The 26,005-nt window shown below is 32.1% G+C and overlaps 1 protein-coding gene and 3 pseudogenes across 2 annotated transcripts; all 4 read right to left on the minus strand.

The window, feature by feature from the left end:
• Positions 1-273: 273 nt before the first annotated feature.
• LOC114175448 (aspartic proteinase CDR1 pseudogene) lies at positions 274-1,314 on the minus strand (annotated as a pseudogene).
• A 7,347-nt stretch (positions 1,315-8,661) lies between these two features.
• Positions 8,662-10,703, minus strand: LOC114179289 (putative serine/threonine-protein kinase PIX13; annotated as a pseudogene). Its single transcript, XR_014993609.1, has 5 exons — positions 10,152-10,703; positions 9,810-9,945; positions 9,575-9,717; positions 9,129-9,252; positions 8,662-9,022 (listed from the first exon to the last, which is right to left on the minus strand). The product of XR_014993609.1 is annotated as a putative serine/threonine-protein kinase PIX13 (transcript).
• A 4,290-nt stretch (positions 10,704-14,993) lies between these two features.
• LOC114175008 (aspartic proteinase CDR1 pseudogene) lies at positions 14,994-16,347 on the minus strand (annotated as a pseudogene).
• Positions 16,348-19,968: 3,621 nt separating this feature from the next.
• Positions 19,969-21,791, minus strand: LOC114175449 (hypothetical protein At1g04090-like). Its single transcript, XM_028060207.2, has 2 exons — positions 21,671-21,791; positions 19,969-21,512 (listed from the first exon to the last, which is right to left on the minus strand). The coding sequence occupies exons 1-2, from the start codon at positions 21,786-21,788 to the stop codon at positions 19,969-19,971; spliced, it is 1,662 nt and encodes a 553-aa protein (XP_027916008.2). The 5' UTR covers positions 21,789-21,791.
• Between the last annotated feature and the right edge of the window lie 4,214 nt (positions 21,792-26,005).

Raw genomic sequence — 26,005 nt, forward strand, 5'->3', positions numbered from 1 at the left:
TTATTATAAATAAAAAATTTATAATTAGTGATTGACACTACTTTCAACTAAAAATTTTAAGAAAATGAATTTATAAGTGTTCAATTTTCTTATTTTTTTTAATATAAGACTTAAACTTATACTTGAATTCCCAACAAATTAAATTGTAAATTGATTACTACCATTAATTACGAGAAATAATGATAATATACTTTATCTTTTATAATATATTTTAGGTTGAGTAATTTGCAGGTAATCCAATTTGTACATTTTCATGACAAAGGATGACTGAACTCACAAGGAACAATCAGCAGGCTTAAAGGACACAGTACCAGCCTGGAGATCATATCCAACCCAGAAATTGAGTTGAGCTATGTTTCCAAAGAAACCCTCTTCACCGGGAAGCATCGACAAACACACCACATGATCAGCCACCCAATAGAATGTATTAATTGCCTTTAACTTCACATCCCCTCCCTTAAAATGTGCTGTGATAAAGGGAAATACGATTTTATCTGGTTCACCAATCTCATAACAATGTTTCAAAACACCATGGGGGTCAGCCACCTTTGGATGCCTTATTGTCTTGTCCAAAGCAGATACCAAACCATTATAAAGTGCTGGTGGCAGAAAAGTGAACGTGGTTCCAGAATCAATACGCACATTTCCCTCAGTTACATCCTCTTGCTTTTCAAATTCAATCCTCTTTTGATCCCCTACACTTAAAGCCTCCAATGTGATTCTGTATACGAAAGAATTTGTTGCCAAAGGAGTTCGAACCACTTCAGCACCAGAAACCACCGCATCTTCACCCAAAACAATCTTGCTGGTGTTGTTCCCGACATTGGGAGCTAGACAATAAGATAATTTTCTGATACCAAGTTGAGAAAGTAGTGAAAGCTTGCCAAGACCAAGACCAATGATGCCTCACCCAACCGGCGGGAATGTGCCAGCACTGTCGTGTGCACACCCAAATACAATTTTCGAAGTAATAGGATTTTCGTTTCCGTCGCCTATGGTTATGGTTTCAGTGGCAAGGTTTCCCGCAGTGTGAGAATGATCAAAATAATCGTAATAATACTGACATGTGCCCCTAGGGCTACATCGTGGAGATTCTACATTTTTTGAGCTGCAAAATGAGGAATTGCATGGTAATGTGTGGTATGATTTGGACTTGCGAGGATCAAAGATAGGAGTGTTTTGCTTGTAACATCGTATGCATGGCTGGCACTGTGTCCATATGAGGTCACTGCCTGTGTCAGCATAGCCGACAACCTCAAACGGTGGAGTTCCGATGGAATATTTCATGTAGTAGGTTGCGCCGTTGGTTTGCATAGAGGCTTTTGTTTGGCCATGGCTACGGTTAGCGTGTTTGAAAAAGTTGACGCGGTCTACTGAGTGGTGCAAAGCATTGCGCAAGCGGTGGGTGAGTGAAAGTCCCACATTGATATAATAGACAAAGTTAAACACTATATAAAAATAAAGACCCATAGCAATATTGTCTTAAGGTTTTGGAGTTAAAGTGATGTCTAAGGTCTTATATATATAAGACTAATATTTAAAGTGATGTCTAATGTCATATAGCCATATAGAACCACAATCTCGATGACCATGACCATAACCCATATCATATATGAAAGATATATATAACTTATCTATCAGGGTCGTAGACGGGTGACAAAGGGGAATCACGGTGAATGAGTTGAAGAGTTGTGGCTTCAGAGAAGATGAAGAAATTAATGATTCCTAAGAGACTTAGGGCAAAGCAAAGGGAATATTGTGATTTAGGGCTCATGGCCATCTTATTATCTTCGCAATGAATTCAGATGAAATGGGATAACTTGAAAGCTCAATTTATAAAGACAATGTCATTAATGACTATTGTAATTTCCTTAATGCTGTTACAAAGTTATTAATTATAAATTCATCGACAATTCACAAAATTATTTTTTTTATTAAAATTAAAAGTTAAAGTTGATGTGAATCCATATTAATGATGGTGAATATACATCTACTCTATAAACTACAATTAGAGAATAATAAATTTGGAAATCTCTGATAAATTTCTATAATCTATTGAGTACTCAGTAAATCTTTTTTATTTTCGTCAATTAAGTTCCTGTTATTAACTTTTTTATGTTTACTGGTAATGTGGAGGTTAGATAGGTGACGTGGTTATTATCTTATCGAGTAACCTTACTGATTTGTCGTTACATGTCATATTTCTATAATTTCATAATTTTAATATTTTAATTTAAAATTATATAATTATAAAATAATGATTTTGTGAAATAAAAAATAATAATATATTTTTAACTTTTATTCAAATAATAAAATTATAATTTTAAATTAAAATAATAAAAGTATAATTGTCTAAGGATCACTATTTAAAAAATTGTTATTTCTTCATAAATATTATTTAAAGAAATTAAACATGATAATTAAAATTATAAATTTCAAAATAAATAAATGTAAATTATAAAAATATTAAACATTTAAGTACACAATTATGAAATATAAAATTATAAAATTACACAAAAAATTAAAATTAAAACATTTACAATTTGATAATTTTTTCAGTATCTTCATAATTTCATAAAAATGTAAAATTATAAAAATATAACATGTGGCGACTACTAATGAAGATAACTTGAAAAAATAATAACACATCCTCCACTTAATTGAAAAAAAGAATAAATTTATTGAATACTCACTAGATCACAAAAGTTTATCAAGAACTCAATTGAAAGTTCCAAAATTTGTTAATGACTTAAAACATAATTAAGCCAATTTTAAATCATACTAAATACATAAGTTAATATAAGAGACTATCCTTTTAAAGGACAGAGGGAATTTTTTATATATATTTTAAAAATATATTTATATATTATTTTATTATTTAAATTAATTTAGTTTAAAAAACCATTTTTTTCAAATTTGAAGATCAGGTTTTCATCCTCTTTTGTTATTTTTTTGTTTTTCTTTATTTGGTTTCTCTTTTCTCTACCTTTATCACTTTCTTACCTCTTCTTTATATTTCAATTTTTACCGTCAATCTCTTATTATTTTTTAAATCAAATTTCACTAAGGCGATATTGACGAGCTAATGAACATTTTGAACAAAATAATTTCTTCTTTTGACTAAGTTGATTTTTTACCCATTTTTTCCGAAGTAAGATGTTTTCCTTTTGTATGTAACTTTTATGTTATAGGCATATCTCTATCATATCTCTATCTGTTAAAGATCATACAATCATAATAAGGGATGACAACGGGACGAGACAGGGCGGGTTTCGCTATCCATACTCATTCCCGTAGAAAAAATTCATCCTCATACCCATATCTAAATCCAACGGATATAAAACTTTTGTCTCATCCCCATCCCATCCCACCAGGTAACAGTTATAATCTTGTACCATCCATCACCAGTGCAGGAAGGGCTTTTGGCCCCGGTTGTTTTTGATATTCTGCCCCGGTTCTAGAACCGAGGCATATTAGGGTGAGGCCAAAAGGGATGGCTTTTGGCCTCGGGTGTGAACCGAAGCCATAGAACTACTCTTCTACCTCGTTTCTACTGTGAACCGAAGCCATTGTGTCAACGGTGGCTCAGCCGCGCAATGGAGGTGTTCTCGTCCGCAACAGCGATTGTCAATGGTGGTTTGTGAATCTGCAGGGGTCGCGACAATGTTTACAGATTTGGTTTTTTGATTTGCAGGTTTTAGAATCACAGATCTGGTAGAGGTGGTCGCAGGTTTCGCAATCGCTTTCACGCACGTCGCTTCTGCTTCACCCACTCCTCCACCACCATGCGCGCCATCACCGCCGTGCGCCCAAAGCTGGTTTGCTCGCTCCACTGCAGCGGCTCCACTGCACCACCTGCTCGCTCCACTGCAGCGGCTCAATGCCCACCGCCGCCCTCGCCTCATTGTGCGCCTCCAAGAAATCTCTCGTCGAGGTTCAGTTGCGGGAAGAGAGGGAGGAAGGAGTTGCGGGAAGAGAGGGAGGAAGGAGTTGCAGATTCGCGGCGCGGGGAAGTAGAAGGGTTGGCGAAATTGAAACCCTAAATAAACTCTATGGCTTCGGTTCCTCTAACAACCGAAGCCATATACCCCTTTTTGGCACCGGGTCTTGTTGGACCGAGGCCAAACACCTAATGACTACTTCAGTTTTTTTAAAATGCAGACCCTTTTTGGCTTCGGGTCTTGTTGGACCGAGGCCTATAACACTCTTTGGCACCGGTTTTACGCGAACCGAGGCCTATAGCTGTCTTTGGCTTCGGGTGTTAGCTGAACCGAGGCATAAAACTTGGCTGAAATTGCAAAAATGCCACCGCGCCATTATATGCTTCGGTTCCTGGCCAACCGAGGCATATAAGGCGAGGTAAAAAGAAAATTCTGCACTAGTGCATCTTCTTACTACTTTAATATTAATTTTAATTAATTTTATAAAATAATAAAAAATTACGATAAATGATGCATAATATTATCAAATATTCAATATTAGGAGAATGATGAGGTATGAAGGGTTTATCTAAAATGAGGTTCATATCAAATGTATCTAGAAAATTATCCCTTCTGATTCAATTGTTGAATATTTTAAGTCATTCAACATGCATACTCTTACTAAAGGTAATATTTATTTTTTTAATATATTACTTTTAATTACATTATATTTCACTTTCATATATATATATATATATATATATATATATATATATATATATATATATATATTATTGTCATATTTTTTTGGATTTGTGCTAGTTTTGAGTAGAGAAAATGATTAAAGGATTTTTTTAATTAGAAAAAATAATATTATATATCAAAAATATAATTTGTCCTCCTAAAATTTTTGTCCAAATTCTGTCACTATTAATATATTAACTACTCATTTTTTCCTGGAGAATGATCATCACATGATAATTTATCTTTATAGTGTAATTTTATATAGGACAATCATATTTTGACTACCAAATTTTGACAACTTTCTCTTACAACATGAGGTGTATCTCTTAAGTAGTTTTGGAATATTGAGAAAGAGAAAATGGAAAAATGGAAACCAATCAGAAAATGACACCTAAGGTTGTAAGAGAAAGTTGTCAAAATTTAGTAGTCAAAAAATCATTTTCCTTTTATATATGGGATATCAAACATACTAACATCGTGATTATGCACTTCACTTTCATTGTCGCCCTGAAGTGTAAAATCATCATAAAAAAACTATACTCATTAAATGTCACATCCATAGAGATATAAAATTTCTTTGATTGTGGATGGTAAGCACGATAACCTTTTTGAGTTGATCCATACCCAACAAAAACACATTTTAAAGCTCGTTCTTTAAGTTTTGTGTGTTGATGTGGGTGTAAGTGAACATATATAACACATCCAAAAATATGAGGTGGTAAAAAGACCATAGAAGGAAGGATACAATGATCAGACAACATATCTAAAGGCCTTCAAAAGTTAAGCACATTAGAATATGTTTAATTAATCAAATAAACAGCCGATCTCATAGCCTCACCCCATAAATGAGATGAGACATTACCATCTATCAAAAGTGATACTGTCACCTATAATATATGTCTATTTTTTCTCTCATCCACCCCCATTTTGTTGTGGTGAATAAGGACATATAGTTTGATGTAAGATGCCTTTGGAGTTTATGAACTCGATTAACTGATCAGTCTTAAAAATATTCCCCTCCATTGTCTGATCGAACGACCTTAATATGTATGTTAAATTGAGTAACTATCATATGATGAAAGGAACGAAACACATTATACACATCACTTTTATGTTTAAGCAAATACACTCAAGTTACCCGAGTACAATCATCAACAACACTGATAAACCATGTTTTTCCATTATGTGTAGATTGTGGGGTAGGGCCCAAACATCTGTGTGGATTAATGAAAAAGGAATCTGTCTTTTTTTTTTTTTTTTGCTTAAAGGAAACACATCATAATGAATTTTTGCCATTACACAAGTTTCACAAATAAAATCAAAGATATTGCATTTATGAAATAGTGATGGAAATAATTTTTTTAGATAACCAAAAGAGAGATGCCCCAATCTTCTATGCCATAACCAAATTTCCTTTTTGTTTTTATCTTGTATGTATTCATTTGCAAGACAAGCCAATGAATATTCCTTTATGGGTTTGTTGTGAGACATTTTCAAGATAATATCGTCCTTCTCTCTCTACCACTGCCAATCTTCTCCTTAGAATGAATATGAAATAAAGAATGGGTTGGGTAAAATAAGGCAACACAAGGAATTGATAAGGAGGGTGAGAGGGATATAGTACCTACACTTTCAATAGGAGATGAGACCCCGTTAGCATTAACAATAGCAGTTTTAGAACAATTAGGGTAAAAATTAATAAATTTATGTGGATCACAAGTCATATGATCAGTAGCACTTGAATAAATTATCCAATCACCACCCCTGGTAACAACTGAAAGATTAAGAGCAGAGTTAGATATACCTGACTTGGTCACAAATCCGACAACAGTCGAACTATGACTCTTGGGAGTAGGTAGCAATGGAAGTCCCAAAATCATGTTTCTCTGATTGATTTTTATCGAAAGGAGCCATCCGAAATATTAAAATAAAAAAGCATCGTAAAGGTAATAATCCTAAATTATTTAATATCCTAAATTAGCAAGGGATGTCGGTGTTTGGCTCTGATACCATATAAAAATGATTTAAAGAATAATTCTGATGTATTATTTCAAAGAATAGTGTACTATATATATATATATATATATATATATATATATATATATATATATATAAGAGTGTTATAATTTCTCATGTATTAAATGAATGACACTTGCACACATTTGCTCATAAAGGTAATAATCCTAAATTATAATTAATACAATATTTGATTACATAATATTTGCTAATAGAATATTTGAGATATCTTAACAGATAAAGGTGCTAACATATTCAAAATATTGAGGTTTATTAATTTTTTTAAACATTTGAATTTATATACATATATTTTTTTATTTGTTTAATTTGTATTTTAAAAGGTTCTATAGTTTTGTGAGAGTGTTAAATATTCCATATAAGTTAGTAAGTTATAGGACAATTCCAGTTTATTACAATTCAATCTTGAAATAAATGTTCTTTTAATTTTATTATATCTCAATTCATTTTCTTTGAGTCCATCACTAGTGCAGAATTTCCTTTTTACCTCGCCTTATATGCCTCGGTTAGCCAGGAACCGAAGCATATAATGGCGCGGTGGCGTTTTTGCAATTTCAGCCAAGTTTTATGCCTCGGTTCAGCTAACACCCAAAGCCAAAGAGAGCTATAGGCCTCGGTTCGCCCAAAACTGGTGCCAAAGAGAACTATATGCCTCGGTCCAACAAGACCCGGTGCCAAAAAGGGGTATATGGCTTCGGTTGTTAAAGGAACCGAAGCCATAGGGTTTATTTAGGGTTTCAATTTCGCGAATCCCCTTCTTATTCCCCGCGCCTCTGTAACTCTTTCATCTCGACACTCATCTTCGTCTTCGCTGCCTCCGACTCCACCGTAAAAACCCTCACCATCAACGCGCCCACCGCTCTCCTCACCGTCGCCGTTGCCAACGCCTTCGCCCTCGTCGTCGCCGTCTCTGTCAGCACAAACGTTTTCGGTGGCTACGTCAACCCCGCAGTCACCTTCGCCGCCTTTGTGAGCGGCAACCTTACCTGGCTCCGTTGCATCATCTTAAAAGAAAAGCTAGATTCCTTTGTCCGCCTCTAGAACCGAGTCATTGAATCTCAACGGAAGCTTCTGAAGGCGTCCACGTGAGGTCCGCAGAAGCGGAGGACGACATGCCTCCTTCACCATTTTCCCACTGAATGATCAAAAATGGAAAACTTCTACATCAACTACTGAAAGGGGTTCAGAATTTAAAGATGATAACTGCCATCTATAATCAACTTGCAATTTCAGAAAAAGTTTGTTATTTTTACGCATTCCTTTTTTTCTTCTTTGGTGAGCCATGCATCAAGACCTTTAGACAATAAATAAAGGTCATACAAAATTTATGATTGTGGTGGGGTCGTGGGCACTAGTTAGAGTATATTAGGGTGTTGACTTTTCTCATTGCAATTTTTTTAATGAAACGGGTTACAGAATCCGTTTCATAACGTTTTGAAATGGAATTTGTATTCCATTTCCTATACATCTTGACTTTTATCGTGCAACAGCTTTTGTATTCCGTTTGGTAAAAGTTTGGGGGTGCAGGGACGTTGACGCAATAAATGAAATTTACTGTGTCCCTACCCACTTTCACCCAGGATATAGGCGTCAATTTTGGGGGTACAGAAGAACTCTTGGAAGTGCAGGGAGAAGGCCCCAAAACAGTTTGGGCTGGTGTGCTCTCATAGTTAAAGCAGGCGAGAATACGGGATAGGATTTGTAAACCAGGTGTAAAAAGAAATAATAGATAACAAGGAAGCTGGTATTTGGACAACCCCTCACTATTATTATTTTTTTTCTTCTATAAATATAAAAGTTAATTTTTATTAATATTATTTTATCTTTATACTAGTCGTCAAATTATCGTCAAACGGGGTCATATGGAGTCAAACAACATATTTTTCCTTTGAGAATAACAATAAAAATTCACAATTTTATAGTGTATGATAAATAACAATACTCATATGATTAGTATTCATGATGTGCATAAGCTGATCAACTTTCCATTGAGAGAAAAAGTGTTGAAAACGTTCATATAAAATTTTCATGGATGGTTTCAATGACTTCTAATCCCTCAAGTACTTGTCTCATTGATGGACGTTGTTTAGGGTCATCGTCTATGCATTTTAGAATAAGTTGTGCTGCTTCTAATGCTTCGTTTTCTGAATATTGACCCTCCATTCCACCATCTATTATGCTTTTCAACTTTTCTGTGGAAGAGAGATAAGGCTTGGCCCATAGTACCAGGCTCTCCCCTGTTGGCCAAATTGCAGTCATGCCTGTGAATATTTGAAGAAGCACTACACCAAATCCATACACATCACTCTTCCCATCCACGAGGCCTGTTCAAATAGTTATACAATCCAAACATCTGTTAGTTTCTGCTTATTCCTTATTTTTAGTCTACCTTCCCAACTTCATCTTCCACAAATCCATTGATATAGTTACCTGTTAAGAAATATTCTGGATCGAGATAACCAGGGGTGCCGACGACCGTGGTAGTTACATGTAATTGTTTCTCAGGAGGCCACACTTTAGCCAAGCCAAAATCTGATATCTTTGCATTGTAATTCTGTACGATACAAAGTAATCGCTTATCAAAGTTATATGAGGAATTTAGCACTCAAATTTCATAACATCATGTAATATTCTTCAACTAGTTAACGGGTCTATAGTATTGACACCACTAAGAAAGAGACAATCAGAATCAAGATATTGCATTTTTCAGGTTATATGTTAACAGATGGAGTTAAACTTTCTCAAAAACGAGTTTGGCTAGTAAAAGATATCATGGGTCCAAATTCATAACTGCCAATTCATCCCAACTTGATACTGTATTTGCTTTGGCTTCTAATACGACATACGACAGAATCAACTAACAAAAAATAACTGACCCCATCTAGAAGTATATTTGAGGTCTTGAAATCTCTGAATATGACATTATTTTCGTTAGCGTGCAAGAAAACTAATCCCCGAGCTGCACCGATAGCTATTTTAAGCCGGGTGTTCCAAGAAAGTGGTTCCGTCCTATGATCTCCTGCTCAGAAACAACACAAATAATATGAATTAAACTCAAAGTCATGAGAAGTTTTCTTTCTTGAACCTGTTTTAATTGTCTTCAATTCATACTTTTGTATAGATGACGGTCTAAGCTTCCCTTTGGCATGAACTCATACACGAGAAGAAACTGATTCTCGTCCCAACAGTAACCCAATAACCTCACCAAGTTCGGGTGAGAAAGCCTTCCTAAAATGTTTACCTCAGACTGCATTTTCCAACCAACACAAAATCATCTTTCAATAGCTACTCCAGTTGTGCAAAAAGTAAGAATTATGACATGGAAAGTACTCTAATCGTGTTGCTGGTTACACTATAAAATTAAATGCAAAATAACAAGTAAAATCACAACATGCAAGTGTTTTAAAGTCAAAGTTTAAAATATGCAAGTGAAAGAGATGAAAATAAAGCGACCTGCCACTCATGAAACCCTTGAAGACTTCCCGGGTTTAACATTTTGATGGCAACTGCCACTCCAGAGCCTGGTTTGGCGGGGGTGAGGGTGTTTTCATCCAACCATCCCTTGTAAATTCTGCCAAACCCACCTTCACCGACCAAACTGTCGGACCTGAAATTACTTGTAGCAGATTTGAGCTCCTCAAAACTGAATACGTTCAATTCAGGCCATTTCGGAATTTGGCCACCGGAAAAAGGAAGAGGACGAGATAACTCCGCCTTGCTGCCGTGATCGTATGATGAACCTGAAAACAGAGATATGAATTTACAAAGGGCACCGGAAATATGATAACTTGCCTGAATTGTGAGGGCGTTTAAGTTGAGAGTAGTGAAGTGACGGATCACCGGAGAAACAGAGACCCATGTTATGGCAATCAGAAACCTCTGTTCTTCGTTCTCACTTGGTCAACCAAATTGCCCCATGCCGGCACTTAAATTTGAAGCAGTTCATCCCTATCTTTTTTTATATCAGATAATAATTTCGCATTCATGTTACTATTGAATTAGCTTACTCAACATGTACATCAAGATTTGTCCAGGTAAGTAATATTCTTTAAGAACTTTTATCAATCATATGTATGTCAACAACGATCAAGTCCAAGAGTTACGACAAACTCAGTTCAAAATAACCTCATATACATTGACATCTTAATTAAACTCTCACTTCACACATATGTGTCAATTTGGTCCGTCCCAGGGTTTGGTCCTGGCCGGTTAGGACTAAAAAAGTCTACATTCAAAAAAAAGTCTCCAACAAATAAGTCTATTGGGCCAAAAGCCCTACAAAACCTTGTGAGTCAGGGTCAACCCATGAGCTTTCATCTTCTACATGAAAAATATATTATTTTTTAAAATATATTACTATATGTGGGACAGGTCCAACGAACCGAATAAGCACGACGATCCGAATAGGTCGAACGGGCTCGATGATCCAAACAGTCTCAACAACCCGAACGGGCCCGACGACCCGGATGGACTCGACAACCAGGACAAACCCGACAACACGAACGGGCCCGACGACATGGACGGGCCCGACGACCCGAATGAGCCCGACGACTCGGACGAGCCCGACGAGCCCATTAAAATCAGTAACGGAGCACTGTACAATACACGTAACACACCCCAATGCAACGTAATACAAACAGTGTCACCTGTACAGTGCTCCGTTAGTGATTTAAATTGCGTCACAAAAAATGATCAAATAAAACACGAATTGCGAAAATGAGGATCATTTTAAACATTCTGTAAAAATGAGGACCATTTTAAACATTCTGTCAAAATGAGAACTATCCGCAACAAACACTACGAAAATGAGGACGAAAAATGTATTTAAGCCATAAAATTATAATATTGGTATTATTTTTGTCCATAAACAAAATAATTTAAGCTAGGACTCACAAAGAGTATAAGGATACATGCTTGAACAAAATAATTTGAACCAGGACATACTAATGATCAGAAGGATACCTGCTTAAACAAAATAATTTGAGTTAAAATTTACCAAAGAACAGCTGGATACCTGTTTAAACAAAACAATTTGAACGGAACTCACCAAATATTACAAAACTAACTTCTTTTTATTGAAATGGTAAAGGATTCGCGATAGTTTTGAGGCAAAGATGATTATTCGATGCGGAAAGAGTTACCATTTGAGGTTGTCGTCACAAACAACAAAGGTATATAGAGAGTCTTAAAGACAAACATTAACAGGTAAGAGCAAGACACAATCAGCAACTTTGCAATAATGGAGAATGAAAATGAGATGTTCCTGGAGGAGAAGACATAAAAGCAAAAACAAGCGTTGAAATAGAGAGAATAAACCGAAAGAGGCAGGTGAATATAATCTTAGATTTAAGTTTGGACTTAATTAAAATGAAAAATCGTCATATAAAAGATATCAAACTATAATTTTTAAACAGGAGCGTATAGAGAAAGTAATAATTATATATTTTTTAATTTATTTATGATTATATTTATATTAAAATCATGTGTAAAGAGAAATAAATTAATAAATTTGATCATATATATTTTATAATTATTTTATTTTATTTTAAAATATAATTTTTACAAGACAATTTTTAATCTTGTAACAATGAAATGCTTACGGTATTTTATAAAAAAATTATTTTTTATATTCAAAATTTTAGTTGCATAATTTAGTCAATATATTATTTTTAAATAACTAAGAGAAAAGAAAATCATTTTACTATAAAGAATCAGTCAATATATTCTTCTTAAATACTAAGAGAAAAGAATATCATTTACTATAAAGAATGAGTATCATTTTTTATAAACATAAAAATCTATTTAAATACAAAAAAGTAAATATTTATTTTTAAAATAAATTAAGTATCCTTTAACGTATTTTCATGAAACATATTTTTGTAGATGAGGTTTTTCTCTCTTTAAACGGTTAAAACCAGAAAGTGTATAAAACATGTTATTTTTAATGTTGGGCACATACGGGTACTAATTAATAAAAGTTATGTTAATCAATGTTCATATTTATTACTTGATATATAACGTTCAGTTTATGATAAATATTTATACTTTCTTTCTTAAATTTTCATAATTTAAATATAATACTTGATTGGATATATGTTCATTTTTATTAATTCAATTAAATATTAAAATATTAACATATTAATTTAAGTACTATAAAAATAATTTAATTAATTAAAAATGATTCAAATAAAAACATTGAATCAAAATTTAAAAATTGTAAAAAAATTTAAAAATAATAGAGAAATGAAATTCATATTTTATGTTCATTTTTATTAATTCAATTAAATATTAAAGTCTTAACTTATTAATTTAAGTACTATAAAAATAATTTAATTGATTAAAAAATGATCCAAATAAAAAAATTGAATCAAAATTGAAAAATTGTAAGAAAATTTAAAAATAATAGAGAAATGAAATTCATATTTAATTTATTAAATAAAATGTCATGTTATATATAATAAAATTAGCAAGTTTTTCATTTAATATGAATTATAACTCAGAGTGTATTCGGTAATACTAATAAATTATTTATTAACTTATTTGACTACAAAAATACTTTGATCAATCCAATACATGTTTGATTAAGTAATAAGTAACTTATTTTATAAACTTATAGTTTGTAGACTAAGCTACTTTAGTTAGCTTTTCAGCTAGAAATTACTTTAACTAATTTATCAATCCAACTATTTTGAGCGCCTTATACAAGATTAATAAATTAGTTATTATTTGAATAACTTTTATATATATATATATATATATATATATATATATAGTTTGACCAATACGAAATTATGAAGTAAAATACTTGAAAAACTTATTTAAATGTTTTAATTTATAAACTACTTTAACTGGCTTATAAATTATAAATTACTTTGAGTGCATTTGTTAAAATTAATAAATTAGTTATTAGCTTATTATACAAATTTATAAGTTAATTTGACCAATATATAATATTTAGTACATATTTTGGAATAGATTTTTTACTTTAGAAGTTTGTAACTTATAAATTATAAACTACTTTGTTTACAATTTATTTAAAGATTAAACATATTTTTTATTTTTTAAACATCGATGCGAAATTGAAATTGATTTTTATTACAATAATATTTGATAGAAAAATATTTAAAAATAAATATTATATCGTTCTCTGAGTTAAAATTTTTAACTTGGCAAATGGTGTTCTATTTATAAATTTAGGAACCAAAATATATGATAGGTTGGACAATGATGAATTCCAATTTCATGTAGGACTACAAACCCATTTAGTTTTTTTCTATTAGTATCTTTTTATTTTAATACATTATCTTATTGCTCTTTATTTTTATTTCTAATTTTATAGAGACAAGAAATTATTATACTACTTTTAATATTAATATTTATATGAGTTACTTTTAAATTCTATATAATCCAAATTAAAATTATTTAATATTATAAATTAAAGTTATTAATGTTCATTACATGATGAAAGTTATACAGGATTAAAATTGTAAGAAAATAAATAAATCTAACAATAGTTCAAATTGATAAATAATATTTTTTAAATAAATAAAAATTAATTTTCCTTAATACTTATTTCACAATTCATCTAAACAAAATTACTTGTTCAGATAAAAAAAAGTCTATATAACTTCTAAAAAGTAAATAAAAGTACTTAAAGTTTAATAAGAATTTAAAGATTTTAAAGATAAACTATTATAGTTACATAATAATCTTTTCGTCTATATAAACACAAATTTCATTTATTAATAAAATTTATGTAATTATATCCTTCTATATCATTTGACATTTTCCAACAAGTTAGATTATCAACCAAAATCTTATAAACTAGAAGCTCATCATCTAATACCTAACTTATAAACAAAATTTGTCAAAGAAATCCTTTATATAATCACATATAACTCATCTAATTTCTTTAATTATTTTCTTTTATATTTTAGGTTTAATTGTCCATTTGATTCCTATTTTTTTTTTCTAAATATCAATTTGGTCCTCCAATTTTTTTTCTTTAATTTTTCTTTAATTCTATTTTTTAAAAAATATATACAATTTAATCATGTTTATTAAATTTCTCGAAATACATCATAACATATTAGAATTATGTTAGCCGAAAGTTATTCAAAAAAAAAAAAAGAAACGTAATGTAACGATAGTATAAACTTTAACGAATAGTAAAATAAATTAAATACAAATTAATTTCAATATATGCTCATTAAAAACCCTTTAAACAACCCATCACATAAAACCAACAGTCAGTTCTGTAATAATACTATTCATTATATATGATTTATTTCCCGTTGAAGAAACATAAATAAGTGTTTCTTATAACTTGCTACAATCAGTGGGCTTAAAGGACAAATTGAGAGAGTGAAGGTCATATCCTACTAAGAAATTGGTCTGAGCCAAGTTTCCTAACACAACTTGGTCCCCTGGAACCATTGTTAAACATACAACATCTTTCCTCACCCAAGAGAATGTATTCACTGCCTGCAAATTCACATCCCCTCCCTCAAAGTGTAATGTGATAATGGGGAGTTTCATAATTTTCTCACTGCCTTCATAACAAAGGTCAAAAACACCCTTAGGGTCACGCACCCTTTTAGCCCTAATTACTTTGCGCAAAGCACGTACCAAACCACTATAAACACCAGATGGTAAAAGAGTAAACGTTGTCCCAGTATCAATGATCATATTTCCTCTGGTAACATCACCCTTTCTTGCAAATTCAATCCTCTCTTTTCCTACACTCAAGGCCTTCAATGTGACCAAAAACCCACCAGGAACTGCATTAATAAGAGGAGTTGTAACGACTCCACGACCAGAAACCAAAGAGCCGTTTCCAAAATTAATCTTGCTGGTGGAGTTCTCGTTCGTCATGGTATTGGGAATCAGACAATAGGAGAATTTCTTCCCACCAGATGAATAGGGACCCAATTGAGAAATCAGTGAAAGGTTGCCACCACTAAGACCAATTATGCCTGACCCTGACGCATCAAATATGCCACCGGTATCGTGTGCACAACCAAATGCAACATTCGGAAGAGAAATTGGGTTGCTGATGCCTAAGGTTACTGTCTCAAAAGCAAGGGCTCCCGCAGTGTGAGAACCATCTGCATAAGCATAACTGTATCCACATGTTCTGTTATTGGGACATAGTGTATTTTCTAAACCTAGTACTTTGCTACAAAGTCTAGGTAGACATGGCATTGTCCGGTATGATTTGGAGCGACTAGGGTTAAAGAGAGGGATAGTTTGATTGTAGCACTCTATGCATGGCAAACATTGTGTCCATATGAGGTCACTGCCTGTGTCAGCAATGCCAATTACTTCAACAGGTGGTGTTCCGATTAGAATCTTCATGAGATACTCTCCTCCACCAGGTCTCATTGGGGCCTGTAGGTTGCTGCCATGGCTAAGGTTATCACCAGCAGCTTTGAGATGGTTGATGCGTTTGAATGAGCGTTGGAAAGCACTGTGCAAGCGATCAAAGTGGGTGATCGAAGGGTCGTATAAGGGAGATAAAGGAGAATCACGGTGAATGAGAAAATTAGTAGTGGCTTGAGATAAGATTAAGAAATCAAGGGTTCCTAAGAGAGTTAGGGCAAAGTAAAGGGGTTTTGATTTGGGGCTGATACCCATCTTCGGCGAAGTAAAGTACTGTGGTGGATCAAATTGTGCTTCTCTTGCTGCTGAATTTATAAAGACAATTAAGGAGATTGGAATCCCAAAAGGGCCATAGTAGTGTTGAATTTGGTGACTCTGACTTTGTAAAATTAAAGCATATTTTGGCTGAGAAAATAATATAAAGAATATCTCTGCCATATATGTATTTCCAAATACGAAGATAAAAATACTATAAATGGTTAAGTGTTAAGGTATTTCCAAATTCATTTATCCTATTGAACTTTAGCAACGTATCATTCCATACATGATAAAAAGAAAATAGAAAAAAAATTAAAAATTTTATTCTTCAAAGTGTGAAATACTAACGAAATGTTTCTTTTTATTTTTGAATAATGCGTAAAAAATCATGCTTTATCTACTTTTAAATTTATAAAAATATAATTTTAAGAACCAACTTAATATTAAATTAGATATTACTTTCTTTTAAAAATTATGGTTATAATTTGAGTTTTTTTTTATAGATTTTTTTTTGGTTTGATTATACTATCACTACAAAGAAAAACTTCTTATAGTGACCAATAAATATTAATAATTATAGTGATCAATTTAAATACCAATTAACAAAAAATAAAAATTATTGGTTATTAAAATAATCACTATTATGAATAAAAAATTATAATTGGTTACTAAATTAGTCTTTTTTAAATTAGCTACCAAAATAAATTAGTTACTAAAATTTAGATATCTAGATTTTGGTTACAAAAATGAATTAGTTTCTATATTAATCTCTAAATTAGCTACATATATAGGTTTTGAATATATATATATATATATATATATATATATATATATATATATATATATATATATATATATATATATATATATATGTAATTATATCCTTATTTTTCATTTCATAAGGTCTAAATTTTGTAATATTAAATTTTGAGGTATTTAAACTAATTTTCATTGCAGTTGTCACTGGCAACTACTTGTTGTATCAGTGCCAGAGCATACTGCTATTTGAAGAGTATAATTGATATGTAAGTCTTTTTCAATAAATTCCTTCATTTATACTTTAATCTTGAATATATAATGTCATGTTTTCTAAAATTGATAATTTTAACTTTAGTGTTTTTAATGGACAAAGTATATTGAGTGGTAGATCGACTGCCAATACTAAAGGGTCACTTGGATTTCCCTCCGGGTACTTATATGTTATATGTCATTCATTGACTTTAGTATTGTCATGTGTATTTATAACTAAGTGTAGTGTAATAAACAAACTGAGAGCTTTGAGTAGGGCTATTATGTGATGCAGTGGATGACAATAATTGTTCAAGACATTTATCAAAGTGGTTGGGATGCGATAATATACTAACTTATTTCATGTACTAATTTTAACTTGAACTTATTTACATATGTATTGCTATTAACTTTTTCTACACTTTTGCAGAAATTTAATGACCCAAATCCAATGGATTCAGGAACAATAGCTTATGTTCAAAAAGTGTGGGCGAAGTACTTTTTATCTAGAGTTAGTGAGAGTTAGGTTTAGTGAGACTTAGAAGTTTAGACTTATTTTATCATATAAGTTATTTGTAACTTTGTTGGAACTGTTTGGATTGGAACTTTGTTGTCACTGTTTGTTTAGATTCGAATTCTGTTGGATGTTTTTTGAATTATAGGTTCAGGTTAAGAGATAAAACAAAGTTACCCGTAAAAAGAAAGCTACAATTGACAACATCATTATGACCCAAACCGTCGTTAAATTGACAACATCCACAACAATCAGGGTAAAATCGTCATCGTTCGTGGATAGGAGTTCTATTTCAATTTCAAGCACATAGTGAGTTCAAATACGACTTCTCAAACGTCATGGTATTGTGTAATATTGACGACAGGTTTAGTAATCGTTGTCATTATAGATTACTTTTAACGACGGTCTGATCAACAACGGTGAGAGAATCGTTTTCATAGATTTTCATTAGACGTCGTTAATACCATTTTGTAAACTTTTTCGTTTTTTTTTCTTTTTGTTCATGAAAAGTAATTTAGGAATTGTTAGGTAGTAAGAATAAATAATAGAAATATGATAAAGGTGAATACTAATTCTCTATAACATTAAGTTGTGATGAATATTATGTTATGGCAACTGTGGTGATGATGCACTCTGCTTCGCATACATAAGATGATGATGTGTGGTTATAGTACCTGCTGTAGGACTCAAAATCACGTCCAATATATTCATTCCAAATCAAATTAAGTGGGTTTCTTTTCCATATTCCTTTTGTGTGCTTTCTATCGAAAGTAATCAAAACAAATTAGTTTACTTTCATTTCTTACATGAACATACAAAAATTGTTTCTTTTAGTAAGCAAAAGGTAATTACAAGAAATTAGTTTAACCTGAAAATGGACAAACTTTTACTATATAATAATTAAATAATTCTTATAAAAGTTTAAGCCTAAATGATTGAATAAATAAAAATTAAATGGATAAGATGAAGAGATAAATGCTTAATAATGTAAGGACCTAGAAAATATCTAAAGGATAAAAGTGGTTTTTAAAATAGAGTTTGATTATTTATGTTTATTAAAAAAATCAAGTTTATAAGTAGAGTCATTTAATTAAAATTTGTCGTATAAAGATCATAATCTCTATAAAACTAATCATTTTTTTTACTTCGTTTTAAGATTCTAACAAATTTACCCATTATTAGACATTCATAGTACTCTTGGCATCAAAGTAATAATCCTATTCACTTAGTTTCACAAACAAGGTAAATTCATCATTTGTCATTCTTTTAGGTCTTTTAAAAAATCTGGTATATGTGGAGTGTTTGAGGATTTCAAGAGGTGTTTAAGGATTTAAGTTGAATTTATGTTTGGTTATAATTATTAAAGTGTGATCAAATTGTTTAAGTGAGTTGTGTGTTTGCAAGACAACTCAAATATGATATATTGTATTATAAGTCTAGGTGTACAAAAACTTGAGATCAAAAAAGTAATTTAAAATTAATTTATATTTAAGTTGATTCATGTCAAAATAGTTGTAATTAAAAATAAAAAACTAAGTCAACAAAAAATATCTTTTAATCTTTTAGCCGTTCTATAAATATTATATATATATATATATATATATATATATATATATATATATATATATATATATATATATATATATATATATTCTATAAAAAAAATTATCTTTCGTTCTTTTTTTTTTCTTACGAGACTCTAAAATCTAATCATATATGAAAACGAGAAACCACCTAGAATTGACCTCTAAGCTATTCCATGTTTCTTTAAATTTTTTATTTTGTTTTTCCAATTAGCCGTAGCACTTCGTATACAGGGCCCTTCCACTCCACTATTATAAATCAAATCGAACTACGTTTTTACTAATCAGACCATGATGACGGCAAATTATTCAAAGAAAAGAGAGCTCAGAAAGCTATGACCAGAGAAAAAGAAAAAAAAAATCTATTATGACAACAAAATCTATTTTACAAAACTGTATCAGTATTACACAGCGACTGTATTTATAACACAACATGTGACAAAGTTAAATCACAGTAAAAGAGAGTAAAAATTCCTATTCAATCTAACTTACTCAATTGACCCAATGTAACGTTACTGTAAAATTTTCAAATTTCATCTCCACACCAATCATTCTTGACCTTTGGTCCGGTGGGGCTTTCCTCTCCCAGCACCTCACATGGCAAACTCCTCAAAATCTTCTCCAAAGCACAATTTTTATTCTTAGGAACGAACTTCTGAATCTTCTTCAGCTCAGCATTTTTGTTATAATCAATTTTAGGACCCCAGTCTCCGAAATAATTCAGCCATGGAGGCTCTATAACCGCAGAACCCAAATATTTAGCAGAAACTAATTCAAATGTCCCCATATCCATAAAAATGTTACCTTTAACAGTATCATCCCTTATGCCTATGTTATCTTCCCCTTGCAGATTAAGGCCAGCATGTGGGTATGTTGAATGGCCATGTAAGGAAGAGTAGAATAGTGGTTTGTTGCCACCACTCTGGAACTCAATCTGAGAGGAATCAACCCATGTACCTTTGCTGTGTTGTGAGAAATAGACCTGCCATAGTTCACCACTAAAGTTGCTTACCCTTAGTGTCACATGCTCCCAGTCCCCAACATGTTCACCGATTTTCCCCAATAGAAAAGAAATAAACTTAACTTTTGCTCTTGAAGAGCCATTGAATGGGTAGAAGACCCACATTGCAATGTCAGTGAAGGTTCCTCCCAGCATTGGTTTCACATGTACATAACTTTTGGCACTTTGCAAGTTTCCTGTCTTGACCCTCTCTTTGTTGGCTGCTCCAGCAGGCAGGTCTAGCCAATAGGCACCATCGTTGTTATGATCCTGAGGCAGGTTTGTGCCGTTTGGTGCTATTGGAACAGGATTTGACTCTTGCCCTTTCTTATATAGTAGAGCACCATTGGAGAAAAACCAATCCACTGAAGATGGCATGTATTCGTCGCTGGGATGCAAGAACATAGTTGGAGAGTAAACTTTGAGTAATGCTTTGATTTGTTGTAGATTAGGCATGTATTTTGAGATAGATTTGGTGTTTTTCAAACAAGAAATAGATGGAGATTTGGTACTCCCATTCTGAACAACAAAGGTGCCTACTCTAACACCAGGAGCTTCAATTCCCATGTTTCTTGGTCTAACATCATAAACTCTGACGCTGCGTGATTCCCAAATCAATGAATTTGTCTCACAATGGTCAGTGAGGTCTAATCTGACACACCTGATTTTGTCAAGGGAAGGCTTTCCTGGTGTGGTGGTCACAACATGGCCTACAGCTTCATACCCATCAGGTGGTGTTGGAAGCCAAACATAGACAGGACCATCTTGGGACATCCTCGTACGTGCACTGTTCCATGCAAGTGTGAAATCAAGTGGTTTCTTTAAAGTGGGGTTTCTTGTGTTTGCGCACGCATCTTTTGCCACAAGAACCCATCCAGAAAGTGGCTTGTTGTTGGGTTGGCTGTAACAGCCCAACATAAAGAAACCTTGAGGTATTCTTGATGGTTCAAATATGGTGAAACCTTGATCGTTCGGTCCTCCGCCATAAGTGCTCCAAACTTTGTTGAATGTTGATATTTGAGACACTTGTAGCCCACCAAGATCAATTATTTCACTGGCAAAATCACTACCTACATGCAACAATTGCAATAACCATCATGCATTTAGTAGAAAGTTTCACGAGAAATCTTTGTATCAGACAATCACAGAAAATTCACTTGGGACATATCAGAAGGAGAAAATGTGTTATATCATTAATTAATGACTGATGAGTGAATCATATGGATACCTGGAGGCCAAGAAGAATTTGCTATTGGTACAGGAAGCTTGAATATCGTGTCTATGGGAAGAGATTGTTTCTTCTTCAAGAAAATCGTTGCACAACATGTGGTAATACAATTACCCATTGTCGAGTTAGGAGTGTCGATGTACGTTGAATATGGCTATTATAGTATGATAATGGTGGTTCTTTGCAGAGGGTTTACACAAACAAAAACACATATATGTAAATGATGTCGGAGACATAAAGATCAATCCAATTTAATATATTAAGTTACCATAATAAAATAAAAGTTAAAACAAATAAAAGCGTTAAAAAGGGAAACTCGATAAACCTAAATTTTAATAGCTCTCTCTATATATATATTATTACAAAATCAAGCTATTTAAGAATAAAGTTATTATGAATAGTATCTGGAGAAATTGTTAGAAATTGTGTTACCTTGAAAAAAAATCTATAATCATGAAATTTTCATAATTTTAAGGTAAATGTTAATATATTAAGTTACCATAATAAAATAAAAGTTAAAACAAATAAAAATGTTAAAAAAGGAAACTCGGTAAATCTAAATTTTAATTCCTATATATATATATATATATATATATATATATATATATATATATATATATATATATATATATATATATATATATATATTAGTATCCATAATTTTAATTGTATACGAAATGTGATGTAAATCTTCCATGCTAACCGTTATGTAGTATCCCCGGGGTTTAATATGATTTGCAAAATTTTATTAATTTTTTTTTTTATAAAATGTAGGTGTTTTATTATGTAATCATTAACTAAAATACATATTATTATAAAATGCAACCCTAACAAACAATATTATTGATAATCATGCAATTGAAAATATTCGTACATGAAAGAGGTTCGTGATCTAAGTATAATTCAAATATAATTATGAAGTAAGGATTAAAAGAATTTGTATTATTATTTTGATCAAAAACAGACTTTTAAGTTTGATCCGCCGCGGAATGCCCCTTTTTTTTGACCCCCAAAGTTACCCGCCTACGTGACACTTAATATTTTAATAATTTTTAAGGAAATGGGACCAGAAACGCGTGAGAGAAGTTGGAGTGAATTGTGAGGTTGTGATACACGCGCAAGAGAGGAAAAAGGAAAAGTTAGAAAAACAGAACTTTCACTTGCAGTTTAAACTAAAGGCGAGAGTGCGGCTTGAGTGCGGCGAGAGTGCGGATTGCTGCCATAGCTTCGTGCGTCGAATTGGAAGCCCTACTTTGAAGTGTTCTTGTTTTGCAAATCAAAGGGTGCTCTGGTATGTTTTACTATCCGATTACAAACCCCTATTTTTATGATGTTCTTCCCCAAACGAAACCACTATTTTTGTGATGTTTTTCCGGAAATGAAACCTCATTATCGTATTTTCTTGTTCGATGATTGAAATTGCATTTTGATGAGTTGTTCCCCAAATTGTTCGTCAACTTAACAAAATCTATTTTTTTGCAGGTTGTAAGTTTAATGAATATCACATTTTTTGGTGGATATGACACTCCACATTCAACTCCGATGACATTGACAAACACATTCTCAGCTTTGTGGTTGTTGTTTGTGAATGACATTTGATGTTTTTTGCAATGAGCAACAAAACCAGAATTGTGTAATTCGTGTAGGATTTGCCTATATTGGATTCAATATGTTTGTTGTTCATCAACATTTTTTTAAAAACCAACTTTTCGAGTTCGATAATCAAGTGTCCTTTTGTTAGTCCATAAGTGCCTTTTTACGTTTTATGTTTTGTACACGCAGTACTGCAACTGCTTTTAAACTGTATAATTACGTGAAATATGGTTTGGACATAATCCAAAGGCCGTCCAAATAATTCCATCACCATCAATCATCAGCAAAAAACTTCAATAAGTATTTGAAATTGAAGATTGGATTAAAAATAAAGTTTTCTGGTTCGAAATTTAAGTGTCCTCTTGTGACTCCATAAGTGCCTTTTTATGCTGTAATTTTTGTACAGGAAGTACTGCAACTGTTTTTCTAGTCTATCATTACATAATGATAAATTTGTACACAATCCAAAGGCCATACAAGTATTTCCATCACCATCAATCATCATAAAACTTCATTAAGTATTTCAAATTGAACATTGAATTAAAAATAAAGTTTTCTGGTTGGAGATTTAAGTGTCCTTGTCTGACTCCATAAGTGCCTTTTTACGTTTCCGTTTTTGTACACCAAGCACTGCAACTGGTTTAAAACTGTATAATATCGTGAAATATGGTTTGGACATAATCCAAAGGCCGTCAAAATAATTCCATCACCATCAATCATCAACAAACAACTTCAATAAGTATTTGAAATTTAACATTGAATTAAAAACAAAGTTTTCTGGTTGGAGATTTAGGTGTCCTTTCTTGACTCCATAAGTGCCTTTTTACGTTGTAGTTTTTGTACAGGAAGTACTGCAACTGTTTTTCTAGTCTATCATTACATAATTTGTGTTTTGGACACAATCCAAAGGCCATACAAATATCTCCATCACCATCAACCATCACCATAAAACTTCTTTAAGTATTTGAAATTTAACATTGAATTAAAAATAAAGTTTTCTGGTTGGAGATTTAAGTGTCCTTTTCTGACTTCATAAATGCCTTTTTACGTTGTAGTTTCTGTACAGGAAGTACTGCAACTGTTTTTCTAGTCTATCATTACATAATTTGTGTTTTGGACACAATCCAAAGGCCATATAAATATCTTCATCACCATTAACCATCACCATAAAACTTCTTTAAGTATTTCAAATTGAAGATTGAATTAAAAATAAAGTTTTCTGGTTGGAGATTTAGGTGTCCTTTTCTGACTCCATAAGTACCTTTTTACGTTGTAGTTTTTGTACAGGAACTACTGCAACTGTTTTTCTAGTCTATCATTACATAATTTGTGTTTTGGACACAATCCAAAGGCCATATAAATATCTCCATCACCATCAACCATCACCATAAAACTTCTTTAAGTATTTGAAATTTAACATTGAATTAAAAATAAAGTTTTCTGGTTGGAGATTTAAGTGTCCTTTTCTGATTTCATAAGTGCCTTTTTACGTTGTAGTTTCTGTACAGGAAGTACTGCAACTGTTTTTCTAGTCTATCATTACATAATTTGTGATTTGGACACAATCCAAAGGCCATATAAATAATTCCATCACCATCAATCATCAACAAACAACTTCAATAAGTATTTGAAATTTAACATTGAATTAAAAATAAAGTTTTCTGGTTGGAGATTTAGGTGTCCTTTCTTGACTCCATAAGTGCCTTTTTACGTTGTAGTTTTTGTACAGGAAGTACTGCAACTGTTTTTCTAGTCTATCATTACATAATTTGTGTTTTGGACACAATCCAAAGGCCATACAAATATCTCCATCACCATCAACCATCACCATAAAACTTCTTTAAGTATTTGAAATTTAACATTGAATTAAAAATAAAGTTTTCTGGTTGGAGATTTAAGTGTCCTTTTCTGATTTCATAAGTGCCTTTTTACGTTGTAGTTTCTGTACAGGAAGTACTGCAACTGTTTTTCTAGTCTATCATTACATAATTTGTGTTTTGGACACAATCCAAAGGCCATATAAATATCTCCATCACCATCAACCATCACCATAAAACTTCTTTAAGTATTTGAAATTTAACATTGAATTAAAAATAAAGTTTTCTGGTTGGAGATTTAAGTGTCCTTTTCTGACTTCATAAGTGCCTTTTTACGTTGTAGTTTCTGTATAGGAAGTACTGCAACTGTTTTTCTAGTCTATCATTACATAATTTGTGTTTTGGACACAATCCAAAGGCCATATAAATAATTCCATCACCATCAATCATCAACAAACAACTTCAATAAGTATTTGAAATTTAACATTGAATTAAAAATAAAGTTTTCTGGTTGGAGATTTAGGTGTCCTTTCTTGACTCCATAAGTGCCTTTTTACGTTGTAGTTTTTGTACAGGAAGTACTGCAACTGTTTTTCTAGTCTATCATTACATAATTTGTGTTTTGGACACAATCCAAAGGCCATACAAATATCTCCATCACCATCAACCATCACCATAAAACATCTTTAAGTATTTGAAATTTAACATTGAATTAAAAATAAAGTTTTCTGGTTGGAGATTTAAGTGTCCTTTTCTGACTTCATAAGTGCCTTTTTACGTTGTAGTTTCTGTACAGGAAGTACTGCAACTGTTTTTCTAGTCTATCATTACATAATTTGTGTTTTGGACACAATCCAAAGGCCATATAAATATCTCCATCACCATTAACCATCACCATAAAACTTCTTTAAGTATTTCAAATTGA

The sequence above is a fragment of the Vigna unguiculata genome, chromosome 3, assembly GCF_037176805.1.
Source record: "Vigna unguiculata cultivar grain cowpea cultivar isolate G323 ecotype 2 chromosome 3, ASM3717680v1, whole genome shotgun sequence".
Classification (NCBI taxonomy): domain Eukaryota; kingdom Viridiplantae; phylum Streptophyta; class Magnoliopsida; order Fabales; family Fabaceae; genus Vigna; species Vigna unguiculata.

Excerpts from the sequence above, each read along its gene's own strand:
- LOC114175449 (XM_028060207.2), bottom strand. The coding sequence starts at position 21,788 with ATGGGTAATTGTATTACCACATGTTGTGCAACGATTTTCTTGAAGAAG. Across the intron at positions 21,513-21,670 it reads AAATTCTTCTTGGCCTCCAG|GTAGTGATTTTGCCAGTGAA; the intron begins GTATCCATATGA and ends TGTTGCATGTAG.